General features: G+C 41.3%; 1 protein-coding gene across 1 annotated transcript in view; it reads left to right on the forward strand.

The window, feature by feature from the left end:
- Positions 1–10,149: 10,149 nt before the first annotated feature.
- LOC146307053 (thyrotropin-releasing hormone-degrading ectoenzyme-like) overlaps positions 10,150–17,349 on the forward strand; it is a 196,880-nt gene continuing 189,680 nt past the window's right edge. The window contains exon 1 of the mRNA XM_084711463.1: positions 10,150–11,844. Coding sequence (XP_084567589.1) covers positions 11,350–11,844 — 495 coding nt within the window. The 5' untranslated portion in view covers positions 10,150–11,349. The remainder of the gene's footprint in view (positions 11,845–17,349) is intronic.

A 17,349-nucleotide genomic window follows, 5' to 3' on the forward strand; every position in this document is an offset into this window, starting at 1 on the left:
ACCTGTGTCCTGTAAGGTAAAATGCAAGATTTTACCCATGAAGTCTGGTTGGTTTGGAGAGAGTCATGTTTCCTTTATTCAGCGGCTGTCTGAAGGCAAAATAAACCTGTGAAAATATTCTGAATATAGTCTGTTTCTTAACTTCCTACACTGGTACTCCTGCTGCTTCTTCAAACTTTAGGGTCAGATCTATCAAAACAATCCCTTTAGTTACGTCATCTTGTCACATCCTCTTCTGCAAAAGTATAATGGTTTTCCAGCGCCACCTGCTGATAGTGAAGCACCTACTGCAATGCCACCCCACCACAACTGTCAGGTGCAACCAGCAGAGATTTGCAAAGTTCCACCAACATTAAAATGACCCCCACATATGTTGTCCTGAGCTGCAACAAGATTTCAAACTGAAGCAGTAGTTGATCACTTGTGGCCCCTAGTGGCCGGTTAAGAAGAGTGAGAAGTCAGCTGTCAGTGGTTGTATAAAACAGAGCAGCCAAAAACTGGTGGTTGTCTCCACCAACCAGTCAAGTTACAGTTTACATCCATGTCTGTCCACACTCATATAATGTCTATAGTGAAAACTCTGATGGGATTTAATATGGAACTGACCACTATATAAGGCATTCTTGAGATATTGCACTCACATGAATGGGACAGACATGAGGTCTCATTAACTTTGACCTTTGTCCGTCAAAATCTAATCAGTTTGCTCGAGTCCAAGTGGTTATTTGTGCCAAGTTTTGAAGAAATTCCCTCAAGGTGTTATTGACACATCGCTTTCATAAGATTGAGATAGACATGAAGTCACAGTGACAGTAACCACCAAAACTTTTACCACTTCATCTTTGAGTCCAAGTGGTCATTTGTGGCAACTTTGAACAAATTACTTTAAGGCATTAATGAGATATTTTGTTCATAAGAAAAGGACCGACACAAGGTCGGAGTGACGCTGACCTTTGACCACCAAAATCTGATCTGCTCATGCTCGAGTCCAACTGGTCAGTTGTGCCAAGTTTGTAGAAATTCCCATGAGTCTAGTAGATGGAAACTAGCGTTCCTTTAAATGTTCTTTTGCAAATTCACACAAAATTCAGTTGAAGTTTGACTTGATAAAAACATGGCTATTGTTTACAACAGCTGATCAAGTGTTGTTATGCTCTTTCAGCTGAGGAAGCCAACAGAGACACTAATAAAACATTACAGAGCAAACAATAGTTAAAAGTTCTGCCTGTGAAAGCCCCGCGCTACACGGAGCTACGCTACGTCCCGCCACACCTCAGCACTCATCACACTCTGTTTACATCAAACACACACACACACACACACGCACACACGCACACCATCAGTGATTCAGTTGAGCACAGACGCGGCGAGCCTGTGTTTGTACGCTGCGTATTGACCACAGGATGCTCTGTCAGTCTGTATCTACGTCTCCGTCTCTTTTATGCAGTGTGACTATGAATCATGGATGGATTTGTGCTTTCAAGGAATTTGAAATATTGATGTTTGGATCTCTGTGTGTTCGGCTTTAAATCTGTTCTCCCCCTGACACACTCACTTTCTCTTCTTCTTCTTCTTCTTCTTCTGCTGCTGCTGCTAGATTGGTGTCAAGTGCAGACACACACATACACACACTCACATGTGGTCTATCTTCCTAACAAGTGATACACATTCATTACATTTTCTGCCCACTGTGTGTGTTCTCTGCACTTGACACCAATCTACCCTGAGGCAGAAGAGTGTGCCGCCCACTTAGATCTCTCTTTCTCTCTCCCCGCTGTCTTCCACCTTGATCCAGTTGGCTGAAATAGGACTCTAATTGGCCATGCAATGTCAGAGAAGACTGTGTGTGCGCATGTTAGACAGAGTGTGTCTTGACTTTGTCCAGTAAAGACACAGTCTGATATTCTAAAGCCGCGGCGGTGCCCTCTATAGGCTGCAGTGTTCATTAAACATTATGGAAGTGTTGGACGCATCGATTCGTCTCGGGGCAAAAACAAAAAAGAAACTTTGTCTTGGTGGTGATGCAAGAGGAAATAAAAAGGCTGCAAGTATTCAGATCCTTTACTTCAGTGAAACTAGTAAGACCGCACTGTAAAAATACTCCACTACAACTAGAAGTATCGCTTCTGAAAAAATGGGTTGTTAGACTGAGGGTTCTTTTAAGAACCCTTTTTGAAAGAAAGATTTCTCCAAGGATTGTTGAAAGTATGGGTGTTAAAATGTTTACTGAATTTAAATAATAAATAATAACAAAGTAACAGAATGCTGGATGGGATCATTGTTTGACTCATCTGTAGACAATATGGTTCTTCGTAGAACCTTTAAAAGAAGGTTATTGGTGCGCCACTTTTAAATATATATTTTGAGATCCCCCAAACCCTTGGAATATAAAAGTGTTCTCGGTAGTACCCCTTTGGACAGATTCTAGATGAATCATTTGAAATATCTAAGGACCCTGAGTAGAACCCCTCTGAATTGGTTCCACATTAATTCTTTAGTACATGTATTAATCGCTTTTATGCATGGATGGAAAAATGAGACCTTCCCCTACGTTCTCATTTGTTTCCACGAGTCTGTGGACTTGTTTTAAAGAACTTGGGAAGATTTTTTCCAGTGACGTTCATGTTTTGCCTCTCTGCAGGTCCCCACTGCGCTAACAGGGTGCAACTCTAGCTAACGTTACCTTAGAAACGGACTCAGCTGATGTCAACAAACCACTGGCACCCACCGCGACATCAGGTTTGGGTGACTCGACGAATATATCTACCAGTAATTGGCTTTTTCCATCACCGGTTGTGTTTTTGGCCATTTTTGAGATTTTATTTTGCTAATTTAATGTTCTTAAAGTTTGATTCAGTGTTGGAGTACACACCCACAGAGCTGAATAATGAGCGAGAGCTCAGCCTGTAGAGCCTCGCTAATTTCAACAGACAAACCTCTCCAAGCAAATTTAGTTTGAATGAGGTGTGTATTACGATGAGTTAACAGGCAGTTAAATCTTGTCTCAGTTCAGTAAAAAAAAGTGAGAAACTTGAATTCAGAAGGTGTAAGCTTGTATTTTTCTGTTTAATGAAGAAAATAAGTGTGAGACACTGTGAGTTTATTTGATTTATTGGACAAAGTGAACTCCTTACAAGGTAGAAAACATCGCAAGAACCCCCTCATGTCTGCCCTTTGGAACAATTCACCTATTCTTCTTTTTCTTTTTCTTTTTCTTTTTCTTTTTCTTTTTTTAAACACTTCTACTTAGTTATGTGAAAGACCAACACAAGAGGAATGTATTTGGATTATTTTAGACTTGTATTAAGAAATATTTGCACCATGTCAACACAGAACATCAAAAACATACATATACAATTTTTCATGATTTAATCAGGCATAAAAATGGTCAGCTATACTCTAAGGACCCCTGTATCACTTCCTGGTTTAAATAGAGGTGAATACTGCTCAAGCACTGGTGAACTTTTGATTTCTTTTTTCTATCATTTAAAAGAACAAAAATGCTGTTAAATATAAAAATAATTTATTAATTTAGTTATTTCACTCATTCTTTGGGACAACTTGTATTTTGTTGAGATTTTTATTTTTATTCTTCAATTATGTTGGAAAATATATTTTAATAGATAAAACTTTTTATTAAATGTAGATGTCAACTTATTTTTTTTATTTTACAGCATAATTGTAGTGTGCAGCCATTTTATTTCAAATATATATAATTAAACCATAATTCTTATTTAGCTTTGATTTAGAAGTTGACAGGTTATGTTTTAGACAAATGTGATAGCAATAATATTTAATGAATTTGTCTAAAAATAGAAAGTTTACCAGTGTTTGAGCAGTTTTCCCAAATTTTTTTTAAACCAGGAAGTCAGGCAGGGGTCCTTAGGGTATAGCTAACCCTTTTTGTGCCTGATTAAATCATACTTTTGTGGGGGAAAAAAAAACAATATTTTCTTGAGAAAATGTATTTTAAATCAAAGCTGATTATAATTGCAAATTTTTCAAACCCATGTTATCAGTAGGTATTGTTAGTTTTTTACTTTGAAGATTTTAACATGTTTTTAAGTTGTTTGAAGGTGTGATTTCTTCTCTGGGATAAGACTGTTTTCTGGCACAGAGCAAGCGGCAGTTCATCTTCCTGCTGACGCAGGAGGGTTTTAAAGAGTTTATTTAGGTTAAGAAGTCGCAGGATTCTCCACAAACTTCTGTCCATGTAATGTAGTTTGCTGGACCAAAGTGCTGGACGGATGAACAGAGTGACTCACATCACCGTCCCATCGCCTCTAGCTGGACAGAAGCATTGACCAGCGAAGCATCTGACAGAGAGAGATAAAAGCTAGCAGTTAGCTCCGCTGAACATGACATAAATCTGACAGAACACACACATATACACACTTTTACCGTGTGTGTCAGATAACAGATCGTTTTAAAGGAGAATTTTACTGCTGAGAGCACACACTCACTCACACACATTGTGAGACAGATGGGCGGGAAAATGCCAATTGTTGTAAAATTAATGGCTCATGTGATAGCCAATCAAACGCTTGGCAGGCTGTGTCAATAGCCAATCAAACAGCTGGCGGCGGGAATGTTGATGAGCTGGACGTGTGTCAGTATCACCTTGGTGACGGCAGGGGAACACCTGACCTTCATGATTTAATCTCACAAGCAGGTTCACTGGACTGTCACCAAAAGGATCCTAAAATAACAGATATATAATAAACGTCTCCTCTCAGCTTCAGGCTATTTAATGTCACTTATTTTAATGTGAGTTTTTCAGTGTTTTCATACATTTAGTAACTAATTCCACTGTTTATTTTCTGACAAATGATTTCAAATATTTTGTGAGATTAGCCTTGAAAATTTTAATGCTGATAAAAATAACTGACAGTTATTAACTGTCGGTTAACAAAGGTAAATTTGCTACTAACTGCATTACAAGGAAAAGTTAAGCATCACATAACACTATACATCACCTATACTCCAGTGTCTGGCCCTGCAATGACAGAAAAGTCACTTTGTAGGTGTTCTTGGGTATTTTTATTGACATTTTAGAGTTTGTATTTTTCTGGAAAACATTTTAAATTGTTGAATTGGATCACAGGTTTTGGACAGATAGCTTTAGCAGCTGACATGTTGCCAAAGTAGTTAACCATAACTGTTAGTCGCCAACATAACTGTGTTCAGCAGCCTCCTGAGACCACCGGGGAATACAGCACCACAGAGTGTCCTGATGAAAAGCTAGCTTTATGCTATTTGTTGCTAAAGTAGCTTAGCTAGTTGCTAACTGCCTTTAGCTCGGTTAGCTGTGACTTAGCCCTGGTGCACCAGGAGCCAAACCCGGCAGGAAAACCACCTCGGTGCTGTATTCCCTGTCGTCAAACCAGCCTCTGTTGAGAACTGATTCTGCACTCGGGGGCAAATTTGCATCCAGTGAAACACTCATTCATACTTTTCTCACTGTAATCCATCTGCTCACTGGATTGGACTGCAGTGTTTCTGGGGGCCTCACTGTACAAAAACACAACTTTATTCACTGATTTGGGTGAAACTGGATCCTGGAGGAAATCTTCTCTGGTTTCCACTCTGATGTCCTCCACTTGCTCAGCTTACACTATTTAAGATAATTACAGAGTTTCCTGATGGACAGATAGCTTTTGCAGTTTTCCTGTTGCTAAAGTAGCTAACTGTGACTATTAGCTGGCAACATAACCAGGCTCTGCAGCCTTCCGGTGGACATGACCAGTCACTAGGACAAACACGACCTCCAAGACCAACAGGGAATAAAGTTCCAAGGTGATTTACTGAGTTTCCTGATGGGAAAATAGCTTTAGTTGTTGCTGAAGTTAGTTAGCCAACCACTAACTGCTGTTAGCTTGGTTGTTATTGACTCAGCTCCAGGCAGCAGAGAGCCAAACCCTGCATGAAAACCACCTTGGTATTGTATTCCCTGTCGTCAAACTGTTGGACTTGAAGGCTCTTTTGGTCCGGTTGTGTTTACTGGGACCGCTCAGTCTGGGAAGGGTCTGCTAACAGGACTGTTCTCCTCCCTAGCATTACATCAAGTCCGTCCCTAACTGCCTGTTTTACAGGAAACACATAAGTAGCAGCCACTCCACTAGTCGTTTCATGGGAACTTCAATTATGTCCAAAAAACTTTGTTTCATGACTAAAATGAAGCTAAAACTAAATAAAAATTAACCTTTGAAAACCAGAACAAAGTGTCACATTTTCATCATCGAGTAAAAACTAAACAATAAAGTGAAAAAAAAAATCTCATTAGCCTCCATCATGAAAGAGACGTCTATAAACTGTTGATAACACACCTCGAACTGCAAAAAGATCAGTTTTGACTTTTTATTCTGAATTTTTGACATTTTTTAAACTTTCCTTGAACCCGGAAAAGTGGGGGCAGGAGGAGAATCACTGCTGTGTGGATTCAGTGGGCGACACAGCTGAAGTAAACCTGGAAGCTAGAAAACTTTCTGACATATGCAACAGACGAGAAATTCTCATTTGACTCAACAGGCACAATCTTTTGGGTCTGGCATCCGGTGTATCATACATCATCCACACAGGTTTCATTGGTTCTACTGCACGCTTTGAAGGGGAGGGTGAGGCTGGAGGTATTCAGTTGATCTGCAAGCTCACCACTAGATGCCACTAAATCCTCCGCACTGGTCCTTTAAAAGTTAGGTATAAGCTATGCTAACCATGGTACTAAGAACTTTGAAAACCTGTGATAACAGCTGTATAATACCCATATAATCAAATAAAATAAATATTCAAACATGTAAATGAATCCATTGAAACAGCAATAATATGTTTTAATAACCAAGGAGATAAGTGTCAGTAGCTGGATTAATCTTTAAATGTGCTTAAAAGAAACATGTTAGAAGGTATAATGTGCAATTAATCTGTAAATATATTAGTAAATCTGTGTTAATATTTATGTTATGTGACAAACAGTCTTTTTTTTCTCTCTCTGTATACATAATTTCTTCATTAAAAACCGCTCGCTCTGTGTTTTGTGTCGCACTCACAGGATCATGTTGGATTTAGCTGTTGACACACCTTTCATGGCGCTACACTGTGTAATCTGTGGCTGTCATTCACGTGGGAGCAGCAGCGTGTGTGTGTGTGTGTGTGTGTGTGTGTGTGTGTGTGTGTGTTTGGTCGGGGAAATCTGTCAATATTTTCTTCCGCAGCAGTGACACAGTCAGTGTGTCACATGTCAGTTTTTTTTCTCTCCCTCTCTGATTGGATACGAAGCGTAGCTCGACATCTGATATGGGAAAAAAACGAGTGCTCAAATCCTTAATAAACTGTAAAAACACTCAATTATCACTAAAACTTCTCAGTAAAACTCATTAACCTTCATTGCTGTGGGTTGTTCAGGCTGTCAGGTTGAACAAACACTCACATTCACACCTACAGAGAGAGTCTGCAAATCACCTCACCTTCTTATATTTTAGATGATTACACTATTCATAAGTATCTTCTGTGTTTAATCAATTTTTGATAAATTCTTCCACTGGGAGGGCAACCAGAAGGGCACTTTGTCACATTTTCTCCAATGGGTGGGCATCCTTAGGACCTTTTTTGCAGTGTTTTTTGAACATGGGGGCCCCAGGGGCCAGTTTCCCCCCCAAATCCACCAGTGCTTTCCTCTGTCAAGTCTGTTTCTTCTTTTCCTTCTTTTCTGCCATCGAACAAGAATCTTTTACTGCAGGTAGAAGGCTACACGTCATTGTTGGCTTTTGTTGAAAAGCCTGAGAAATTCATGTCACATGTGCCCTTGCAGCTGTGCTGATGCAGTCCCTGAAGGTATACACTGAGATGAACATTTCCTCTTTATACTCAAGATTGTCAGAATTATCCACAACACCGTAAAGAGCCTGAACACATCGTACATGCAGTTACAGACTGTAATAACTGAAGTTAGGGGACTTTACAAAAGACAGGTGTCAATCAGCCCCAGTCTCCCCTATTCAGTCACTCCCCACCATTTAAGTGTGTGTGTGTGTGTGTGTGTGTGTGTGTGGGGGGGGGGGGGGGTGCAAAAAAAAACAGAGTCTGCTGATACATAAACCAAGGAATCGTCCTCTACATGTTATTGTTTACCTGAAATCAGTGTTGATGTTTGAAAAGCAGCACACAATAAAGGAAAATAAAATGATCAATAAATAAATACATTAAACTAAAGTAACAAGCCTGTTTTGAAAATGTCAGAAGTAGAAATTACAGATATTTGTGTTCAAATGTTGAGAATAAAAGTAAAAAGTTGCTGGAAAAATAAATACTCAAGTAAAGTACGGATAACTGAAACATTAAATTGAGTAAAATAACAGAGTATTTGTACTTAGTTACTTCCCACCACTGTAGAAGTGTAAAAAAAAAAGCCGGTGACATAAAGGGGTCCCTGGTATATTTTTTCTTGTAAGGATCCTGAGCTGAGAAAACCGGATAGGCTCTGGATTAGAGTAGAACAGAGTTAAATAGAGTGGAATAGAGTGAGGTGGGTGTAGCTTTCATTCAAACAGACACTTTCTCTCTCCCTCTCTCTCAGTCAGCGCGTGCCCCTCGGTTGGAGCAGCAGCTCTCAAACACGAGCGCACACCGCGAGCGCACTCACTGCTGCTGAGACTCTTCCTCACCACCACCACCATCATCCTCCTCCTCCTCCTCCTCCTCCTCGGTGGATGGAGGGATGCTAACAGGAGAGCTTCATCATCATCTTCATCATCATCACCACCACCAGCAGCAGTCGCACGGGGAGCGGAGGGAGAGAGCAGCAGCGGCGGCGGCGGCGGCAGCAGCAGCTCTCCCTGGGCTAAAAAGTTAAGGAGGATCCGGTTTAATAACGGAGCACCGGAGGGGCTCGTGCCCGGCGTTAACCCGGGCTAATCCACCTGGACACGGTTGATTTCTACTTTGGACTCCATGGAGACGGATCCGGTGGTTTTGGAGGGATTTATTGTGTCTTTAACGGATCACTCTCGGTGCTTTCAAGGATCGCTGTCGGTGCTGAAACTGATCTCCTGTCTGTTTTAATGTATATCTGACGTTATAAAAGGGATCACCGGTTTGTGTTTTTTTTTAACGGATTCCCGATGAATTGATCACTTTGTCTTTGAACTGATCTGTGACGTTAAGAAAAAAAAAAAAAAAAAAAAAGATCCCCAGATGTTTGTTGTAACGGATTCCCGGTGGGTTAACGGATCAATAACGGATTTCTGACGGTTAACAAGCCAACTCCAGAGGTTTCCACAACGGATTTCTCTGTATCTGATGTGTTTTAACGGATTTCTGACGTTAGTGCGACGTATCCCCGGACAGTCCCGGTTGGACTTGACGGTGTTTTGACCGCCGGTAACCCTGCAGCCCCCTCCCTCGCTAATAATAAAGAGAAGAAGAAGAAAAAACGCAGGTATAAAGCAGGTGCGCGACCGGCGAGTTCAATCGGGAAAATAACGGTTTTAACGGCGGAAATAACGCGCGGCTCCTCTTAGGACTCAGCGTACACACCGGAGAGGGTTTCACCGACCCGCCGCAAGAAACGAACCCGGGTCTCACCGCATCCCAGCGGGGACGACAGAAGAGAAGTTACCGGAGGAGTTTCTGGATCTTTACCGGCTAAATTGGACATTCTCACGGACCGTTAATGCTCGGAGCCTTCCTTATTAACGCCAGACTGATCTCATTAGAGGAACTGGACTGATTGATGGAATTTTAACGGATTAAAAACATCCCATTTTCTGTCCTGGAATCCACCGATCAATACATTCCCGGGTATCAATCATTTTTAATCCATGCTTCATCCATCAGCAGCCTCGTGAGCTGTAAAGCCGGGATCGTTTAGTCTCCGCGGAGTAGCCCGAGTGAATTATCTCCTCCACGGTGAAATAAACCCACATGCTGGCCGTAAATTATCCACTTAACCCCCTCAAGAGAGAAGGAGGGAGAGACCCATAGACAGAGACTGCAGTGAGAGAGTTATTACCTTTTGGAAACGCCACCTTTCTGGAGAGAAGTCGACTAAAACCGTTAAAAACGGCAGTAAAAGCTCATTTAACTTAAAATCTGTCAAACAGAGAGACACTTACTTGAGTTTGCATGTAAAAACAAAAAGTAATTAGAAAAAAAAACACATTTAAAATACTCTTTTGGGAAATTCTTCATGATATGACAGTAAAATTAGCAAATACTGGTAACTTTTTGACATTAAAGTAACTCAAACTGAGTCCAATCTGTCACAGATTTCTTGACAAAAAATCTAAAATTGAACCTTTATTTTAATAAACAAAATATAGTGTAAATTTGTTGACGTGGTTGTAAAGAAAAAGTCCTGACTCTTCACTCTGAAACATAAAATGTAATCAAACTAATCTTCGTGATACTTGTCGTGCATCTGTGGCTCCTAATACTGACCTTAATGTTCTGTAAGGCATTTTCATCTCCCTCTGTATCATAATAATAATCCCATAATAGTCCAGTAGGGGTTTATTTATGCTTCATTGCAGGTTTGGAAGAGCTTTAACTCTGAGGAAATTAACTTTATGGCAACCTCGGGACATAACCTGCTGTTTTAAATCTCCTATGTTGGTTTAAGATTAGGTTTAGATCTCTTGTACAGGTCAAGTGACTGTTTCTGAAGATCAAAATGAGGATTTCAATCATGCAAAAGTGATTTTAATGTAAAATCTGTGCATAATCTGGCTAAATTGTGACTTTGTATTGGTCCTTTGTATAAAGGGTCTTAACAAGGCTTTATTCTCAGTCTAACACCTTTATCCACGGTGGTTTAGAGTTTATCTTACCCAGCGGATTTCCAGTGACAGTCTATGGATGGTACGCTCACTGTATAGCCACATCCTCAACAGTATACCTCCTCCTCCTCCCCCTCCTCCTCAGCCTCCTCTAGAACTTGAAATCGAGCCATGCAGCATTGATTTTTTTTTTTCCTGCTCGCCACAAAACCAAAACGCACACGACCATCTCATTCTTTCTGGTTTGTCAGTTTTGTTGCCTGAAATGTAAGACGGGCCGCGGTGTTGATTTTCCACCTCGAGTTGGAGCTGAAGGACGCTCAGAACAGTCCAGTGGCGGTTTGAGGTCAGAGTTCAGGTTTTTCAGAAATATAAGTGCGGGAGTTTCAGAAGCACAGACGGAGAACTGGAATCTTCAGGACCATCAAAACACAGGAACGGCTATTTTTCACATTAAATGGTCTGGAAAGGAGCTGGAATCTGACCTGAGGATAAATGAAAGTTTTTCTGAATCAGAACACGTTTCTGAAGCTGAACCTTGAGGACATTTCTTTGCTGCTAGAGTGACGCTTCCAGCTAAATGGGACTTAACGACAGCAGCCCAGGCGCCATGCGGAATGGCCGTGGCCTCTCGGACCAGTGGGCAGAGTCGGTGGTGGTCCGACCTCGAACCACCGAGCGCCACATCACGGTACACAAACGTCTGGTGCTGGGCTTCGCCCTGTCCATCCTCACCCTTATCATAGTCACAGCAGTGGCTGTGGTGCTCAGCGTCCGCTTCGAGGAGTGCGGTGGACGAGACCGTGATGGAGCGACGGGGGAGTCTGGTTCACGGGGCAGCGGAGGGTCAGCAAAGCTCAATGGGAGCAAAGGGGAGAGGACGGGCGAGAGGGGGGATGAGGAGTCAGTCCAGCCGTGGAGGAACTCGCGGCTGCCGGGGTCGGTGAGGCCACGGCACTACGACCTGCGGCTCGCCGTCTACATGGACAACTTCACGTTCTCTGGAGAGGTCAGCATTGAGCTGGAGTGCATCAACGCCACCAGATTCATCGTGCTGCACGCTGACCGGCTTGAGGTACGGTGGCCTGTTTGGGCAGGAATCTGTTTCTGGGATATGATAAACATGAATTATCTTGAAGAACAAATAAATGCACGCTCTATGGTTGTAAGAATACCAGATTTTAGCTTTTGATTCACTGTCAAGTCTGCAACTCAAAAACAGCACGAATTCATGTGTCAAAGTTCATGAAAACAGTGCATACATTTACTTTGCCTTTGGTTGCAAATCTCCTGATCATGGAGATTCCTTTGAAATCAGTAGAGCTCCGTCCAGAATTTTAATTTTATTACCCAAATGCGGCTGTGACTGAGCCCGCTGAACCTTACCAACAGTAAATCTAAAATCTAAAAATGTTCCCTTGAGGATAGTCCTACAGGAAAGTTCTTTTGATCCCTTAAAATCCAAAACATTCAGTCCTGAAAGAGCATGAATGTGCTCATTAAATTTAATGGCCATCTCCATATCTGATTTTTGTATTTCTTGTGTAAACATGGATAATTTTGCTTGAGGATGGTGACACCTGAACGGTCAGGGGGTCACCAAAACGATCGGGAATCAGCCTCTAGAAACCATGAAAATCCACAGTAAATTGAATGGAAATCTGGATGTAGGTTGTTCTATGATGAGGAAATTTTCCCACCGGGTAACAACACAGGTGTTAAAGATTATACTGACCATGTTACAAGAAAAGATATTCATTGATGACTCAATGTGAAGCGCTTACTTTGATCTTTAATGTTCGATCTTTTGATCTTCCCCTTACTATGAGCAAAATGAATGTTTAGACGGTTTGGTTCATTATTAGATTTCAGTTCCCAGGTCTATGAAACATCCCTGACACAGACCCCAACAACTGTAGCTAATGGAGTTGTAAAGTAATGTTAACGGAGAGTAGATCTTGATTTATAATGTTAGCTCCTTGTCAAGGCTAACTTGGTTTATCCCAAATGTTTGGGATGCTGGGGGTCTGTAAAATTTCCCTAATTTCCAGCGGATTTCAGTCTTGACAACCATATCTAGTCATCAAGCAACCTCATGTCAGGCTGTGATTAGCCTTCAGCCTATGAGCTGACACTTTCAGTTCGTAGTTGTAGCGTCCGTCGTCCGACTAAATATTGATAACATGTTTTGATGGTAGAGTGGCTGCCCAAGTTATATGATCGGTATACGTCTGAACCTCATGTAAATCCATTAACGTCCAGCCTGGAATAAAACATGCTTTATTCATAATTAGACCTTGAACATTGGGTGTTGGATCCTTATTGTAGTTCATAATAAAAAAAGAGACAAGGACAGAACTCCAGTTTGAATTTTTAATATTTACACATGTGTCATGGAATATATATCACTTTAATTGTTTGGTGTGGCATATGACGAAGAGAAATTTACAGGCGTGCACTTTGAACATCATGATACAACTATTATATTTATTTTAAAGCTTGTGCTTGCACTGCAGTTTCCAGTGATGCATTTATTGATCATACAGAAATATACAAGAAACCCAACCAATGATGAAAAGGATAATGAAAACTGACTGTGGCCAAACACTGAGGGTGATTTAAAGTGAGGGAACTTCCTCGGTGGACCAGAGTGAGTCAGTGATGCGAGTTGCAGAAATAAAGTTAATATACTGTTTTTATTATGCAGAATGAAAAAAAAGAACTTAAATTTGGGACAACGGTTGGTCAGTCTGGGGCAGTTGAAAGTAGAATTCAGGGCAGCTCGGGGACACTGAGAATAAAAAGTTAATTTCAATCCCTGGGGGAGCCACAACCGTTCCAGGCACAGATTATCATGACGTAAGATACTAAAACATGCAGAGCCAAAGAAGCACAAGACAAATTACACTCACTTCAGAAGAAACAAGCCAAAGACATGTCCTCGTTTGAAACTTTGGGCATGAGGGTATCAAGGAAGTGTCTCCAATTTGCCTCCCTTTGGAGAAGGACTGTCCCTGTAGAGTGTTTTCACAGAACGGAGGTCAGTCTGGAGGTCAGCCATGTTGGCAGTACTGACCGTGGACAACACATCTGAACTCGCCACTGCTCCTGATTAGGCCTGTGGCTGACTTCAGATGAGGTTGTGAAAGCCCGGAGTTCACGAGTTGTGAGCAAGACTTTCTGCAAGTTCATGTCAGGTCAACCAAGATTTAAGCGTGCAAGAATCAGAGAGTAGTTTTTCATCAATTGACTTCTTTAATTTATTGCTTGAAGAAGGACCTTTTAATTGTTAGTATTGGCATTTTGATCTAAAAGTTCTAGCAGACTATCAGACTCTTTTCACAGCCCAGGGCTATCCTTAACCCTGAGTTTAGATTTAACCCTGGGATTACTTAGCCCAGGCTTCAGCTAAGCCACACACCGTCAAACTTTTGTTGTTTTGTTGTGTGTGGGCTTAATAGCAAATAAAAGGTAAAACTGTCCGGTCGTTATTCCTAGAAGAGGGAGCAAGTTTGTACGGATCCTCACAATGTGTTAACTTTAGTTTCTGAAAATGTCACAGCTTTTCCTGATGACCAAGTCCTTCTCTGTCAGTTTTAGCAGCTTTCACAAACTTTTCTGAACTTTTCCATGGGTTAGACACCCTAAAGTTGTTTGAATTGATTCAGTGCAGAATCCATTCTGTTGTTTATATCCCAGTGTCACTGAAATGGCCGCGCATCTGGCTGACTATACTGACAGATGCCACAGAGTGGTGGTCTGGCCAGAAATGTTGGTGTGCCAATATTAAAAAGTCCAATCAGAGTGATGTCCTAGTCTCTCTTCTTTTAGACAATAATTTAACTTTACTGCAATAAGACCAGTTTCTGTATGAAGTGCAGAAAGTGCAGATGTATTGAAAGATTAATGTTGACTCCCACGTACTGGATATTGTTGCTTCCCAGCACCAAATGACTCTCCATCCCCCCAATCCTTGAGCGTGAACCAAACGTGTCTATTCTTGGTATTACTGGATGTACAATCCTACTCAGTAGGTGTAGTGTTGGTGTTGTGGGCGACATTCTAAGAAATATGGGTTCCAGATAGGTTCTTCCTAAAGGGCTGAGGTTCTACACAGAACCAGTTGCTTCTGAGGAAGCTCTTTTTTGGATTAAAGAGTTTGCAAGGGTTCTTAATTAGACTTACGGCTCCATTAAGAACCTTTTTCAACCAAAGAGTTCTTAGTAGGACCCCCTTGTTTGGTTATAAATGAAGAGTTTTCCTTCTAAAGAGTTCTATTAGGAACCAAGAAGGGTTCTCCTATGGGGACAAGACCATGAACTCTTTATGGTTCTTTTTAGCATCTATATTTGTAAGAGTCTATATTACCTATAGATAACTCTGCCAGTAATGACCAGTGAGTCTCCATACCTGCTTTAAGCCCTGCCCCCTCTCATCCGTCAGCCAGTCAGATTTACCATGAAACAAAGATGGAGACAGGTACCTCGCTGCCTGTGGATGTGTTTGATCCTGTTGATAAGTTTTCTGATGAATCTTTCCAAACAAAGCTCCTTGTTTGCATCTGCAGGTCTGCTCCCTGTGCTGGAAAACAAACCCGCTCTCTAACAAAGAATGTTTATTTCCAGATTTGGCCTCAGAGATTTCCTTAACGAGGCTAATTAACCGTCAAAGTTGCTGTTTCAGCCGAATTTTCGAGACGAACGCGTGGTGAGAGAAAGCCTCAGAGAAACGCCTGAGCAACGTGATTTTTCAGGCCGGTCATCTCGGCTAATGTGTGAGAGGGATAAATCTGTCTAATTTGGGCAGAGGCCAATTAAAAACCCCGCAGCCTCTTTTGTGTTTGTGTGTGAGCACACTATGAATTAAGAGGTGTTGTTGGGCGCCAGGCAGGTCTGCTAAGGTACCCTCAGAGTCGATGCATTATTAAAAGAGAAATTGTCAGGATGTGAAAAGGCCAAGAAACACAAATGTGGATAAAAATACAAGCTGCCGGTAGAAAAAGGAGGGAAAAAATACTCCTGCAAGGAGAGCTTTATTCTCACAGTCAAAGAAATGTCACAAGTACAAAATGCATTCAGCATTCAACATAACCAAAGTAGAAAAGTGCTTAAAGCCGTATTGTGATGGTTTTACAAGTGCATGTTTTATTAGATGAACTACAAATCCTTAACAATTTCTGCTGAATAAATCATCAGCTTTCAACTGGTCTCCTTAATGTTCCCAAGAAACTATCGTAGTGCTTAGTGTTCATGAGTTTCCTGTAAAACAGGCAGTCAGGCATTGATTCATTCATTCATTCATTCATTCACAGTAGCTACTTTACTAATAAGCCTCCTTATGGACTCTAGAACCTCCCAAAGAACCTCTAGAACATCTTCAAAGATCCATTGAAGGATCCCAGTAACCTCCTGAAGGACCTCTAGAACCCTCTCAACGGCCACCGAAATTCACTACTATAGTACATGACCACTAGAATCTACTAAATGACCTCTAAAATCACCTAAAAGAACCCTAGAACCTTCCAGTGTCAGCTAAAACCTCATCATAACACCCATTAAAACTCCCTGAGTACCCTAGAACATTAATAACCACTCAGATTGACTGTGCGAACCTCCTTATGAGCCCTAGAACCTCCTAAATGACCTCTAAAGCCCTTAAAGATCCCTTGAATCTCAATCACTTATGAAAAAGTATCCCAGTAACCTCCTAAAGGACCTCTAGAACCTTTTCAATTTCTACTTAAACCTCCAAAATTACCCTAAAACCTTCTAAATGGCCTCTAGAACCTTCTCGATTCTCAAAAACTCCACTATGATAGAATCTCCTCAGTGACCACTAGAATCTATCAAATGACCCCTAGAATCACCGAAAAGAACCCTAGAACCCTTCCTAGGACCCTCTCAGTGGCTGCTAGAACCTCCTCAACAGCCAAGGCAACCCCGAGAACCACCTTATGAGTCCTAGAACCTCCTAAAGGAACTTTACAACCCTCCTAAAACATCCCTGTAATCTCATCAGTTACACAAAAGATCCCAACAAGCTTCTAAAGGACCTCTAGAACCTTGTTAATAACTACTTAATCCACCAAAATGACCCTGAAACCTCTTAAAGGAACCCTAGAACCTTCTTCAGTTTCTTCTCAGCAGTGTTAAAACTCTAAAACACATTAAAATCCAGGGAATAGATGATGTAGCATACAGCAACTATTGGTTTTGATTTATGTCAAGTAAAATGAACTTTAAGTGACCTTAGTTGGCCGGCCCCAGAGTCACATGACTGACCAGCGAGATTTGATCAAAAATGACATTTCTATACAGGAGCAATAAAGTATCTGACAGGGATGAGTTCATCTGAGGCATCAAATCAATCAACAAACAAACAAACGCAATTAAAAGGCATTTTGGTTGAGAGGAACATTTGAAGGCATCACGAAGCGTGGCGTTGCGTTCGCTGACTCACCAGAAAACCCTGAAAAACATCCTTTTAATCCCCAACGTTTCCTCTCTGTGTCAGCAGGCTCTCTGTCCGTATCGATCAGTTCATTCATCAAAGAGCCAACACACACAAACGGACACAGACG

Source organism: Lutjanus erythropterus, chromosome 22 (assembly GCF_056507025.1).
Source record: "Lutjanus erythropterus isolate fLutEry1 chromosome 22, fLutEry1.hap2, whole genome shotgun sequence".
Lineage (NCBI taxonomy): Eukaryota > Metazoa > Chordata > Actinopteri > Lutjaniformes > Lutjanidae > Lutjanus > Lutjanus erythropterus.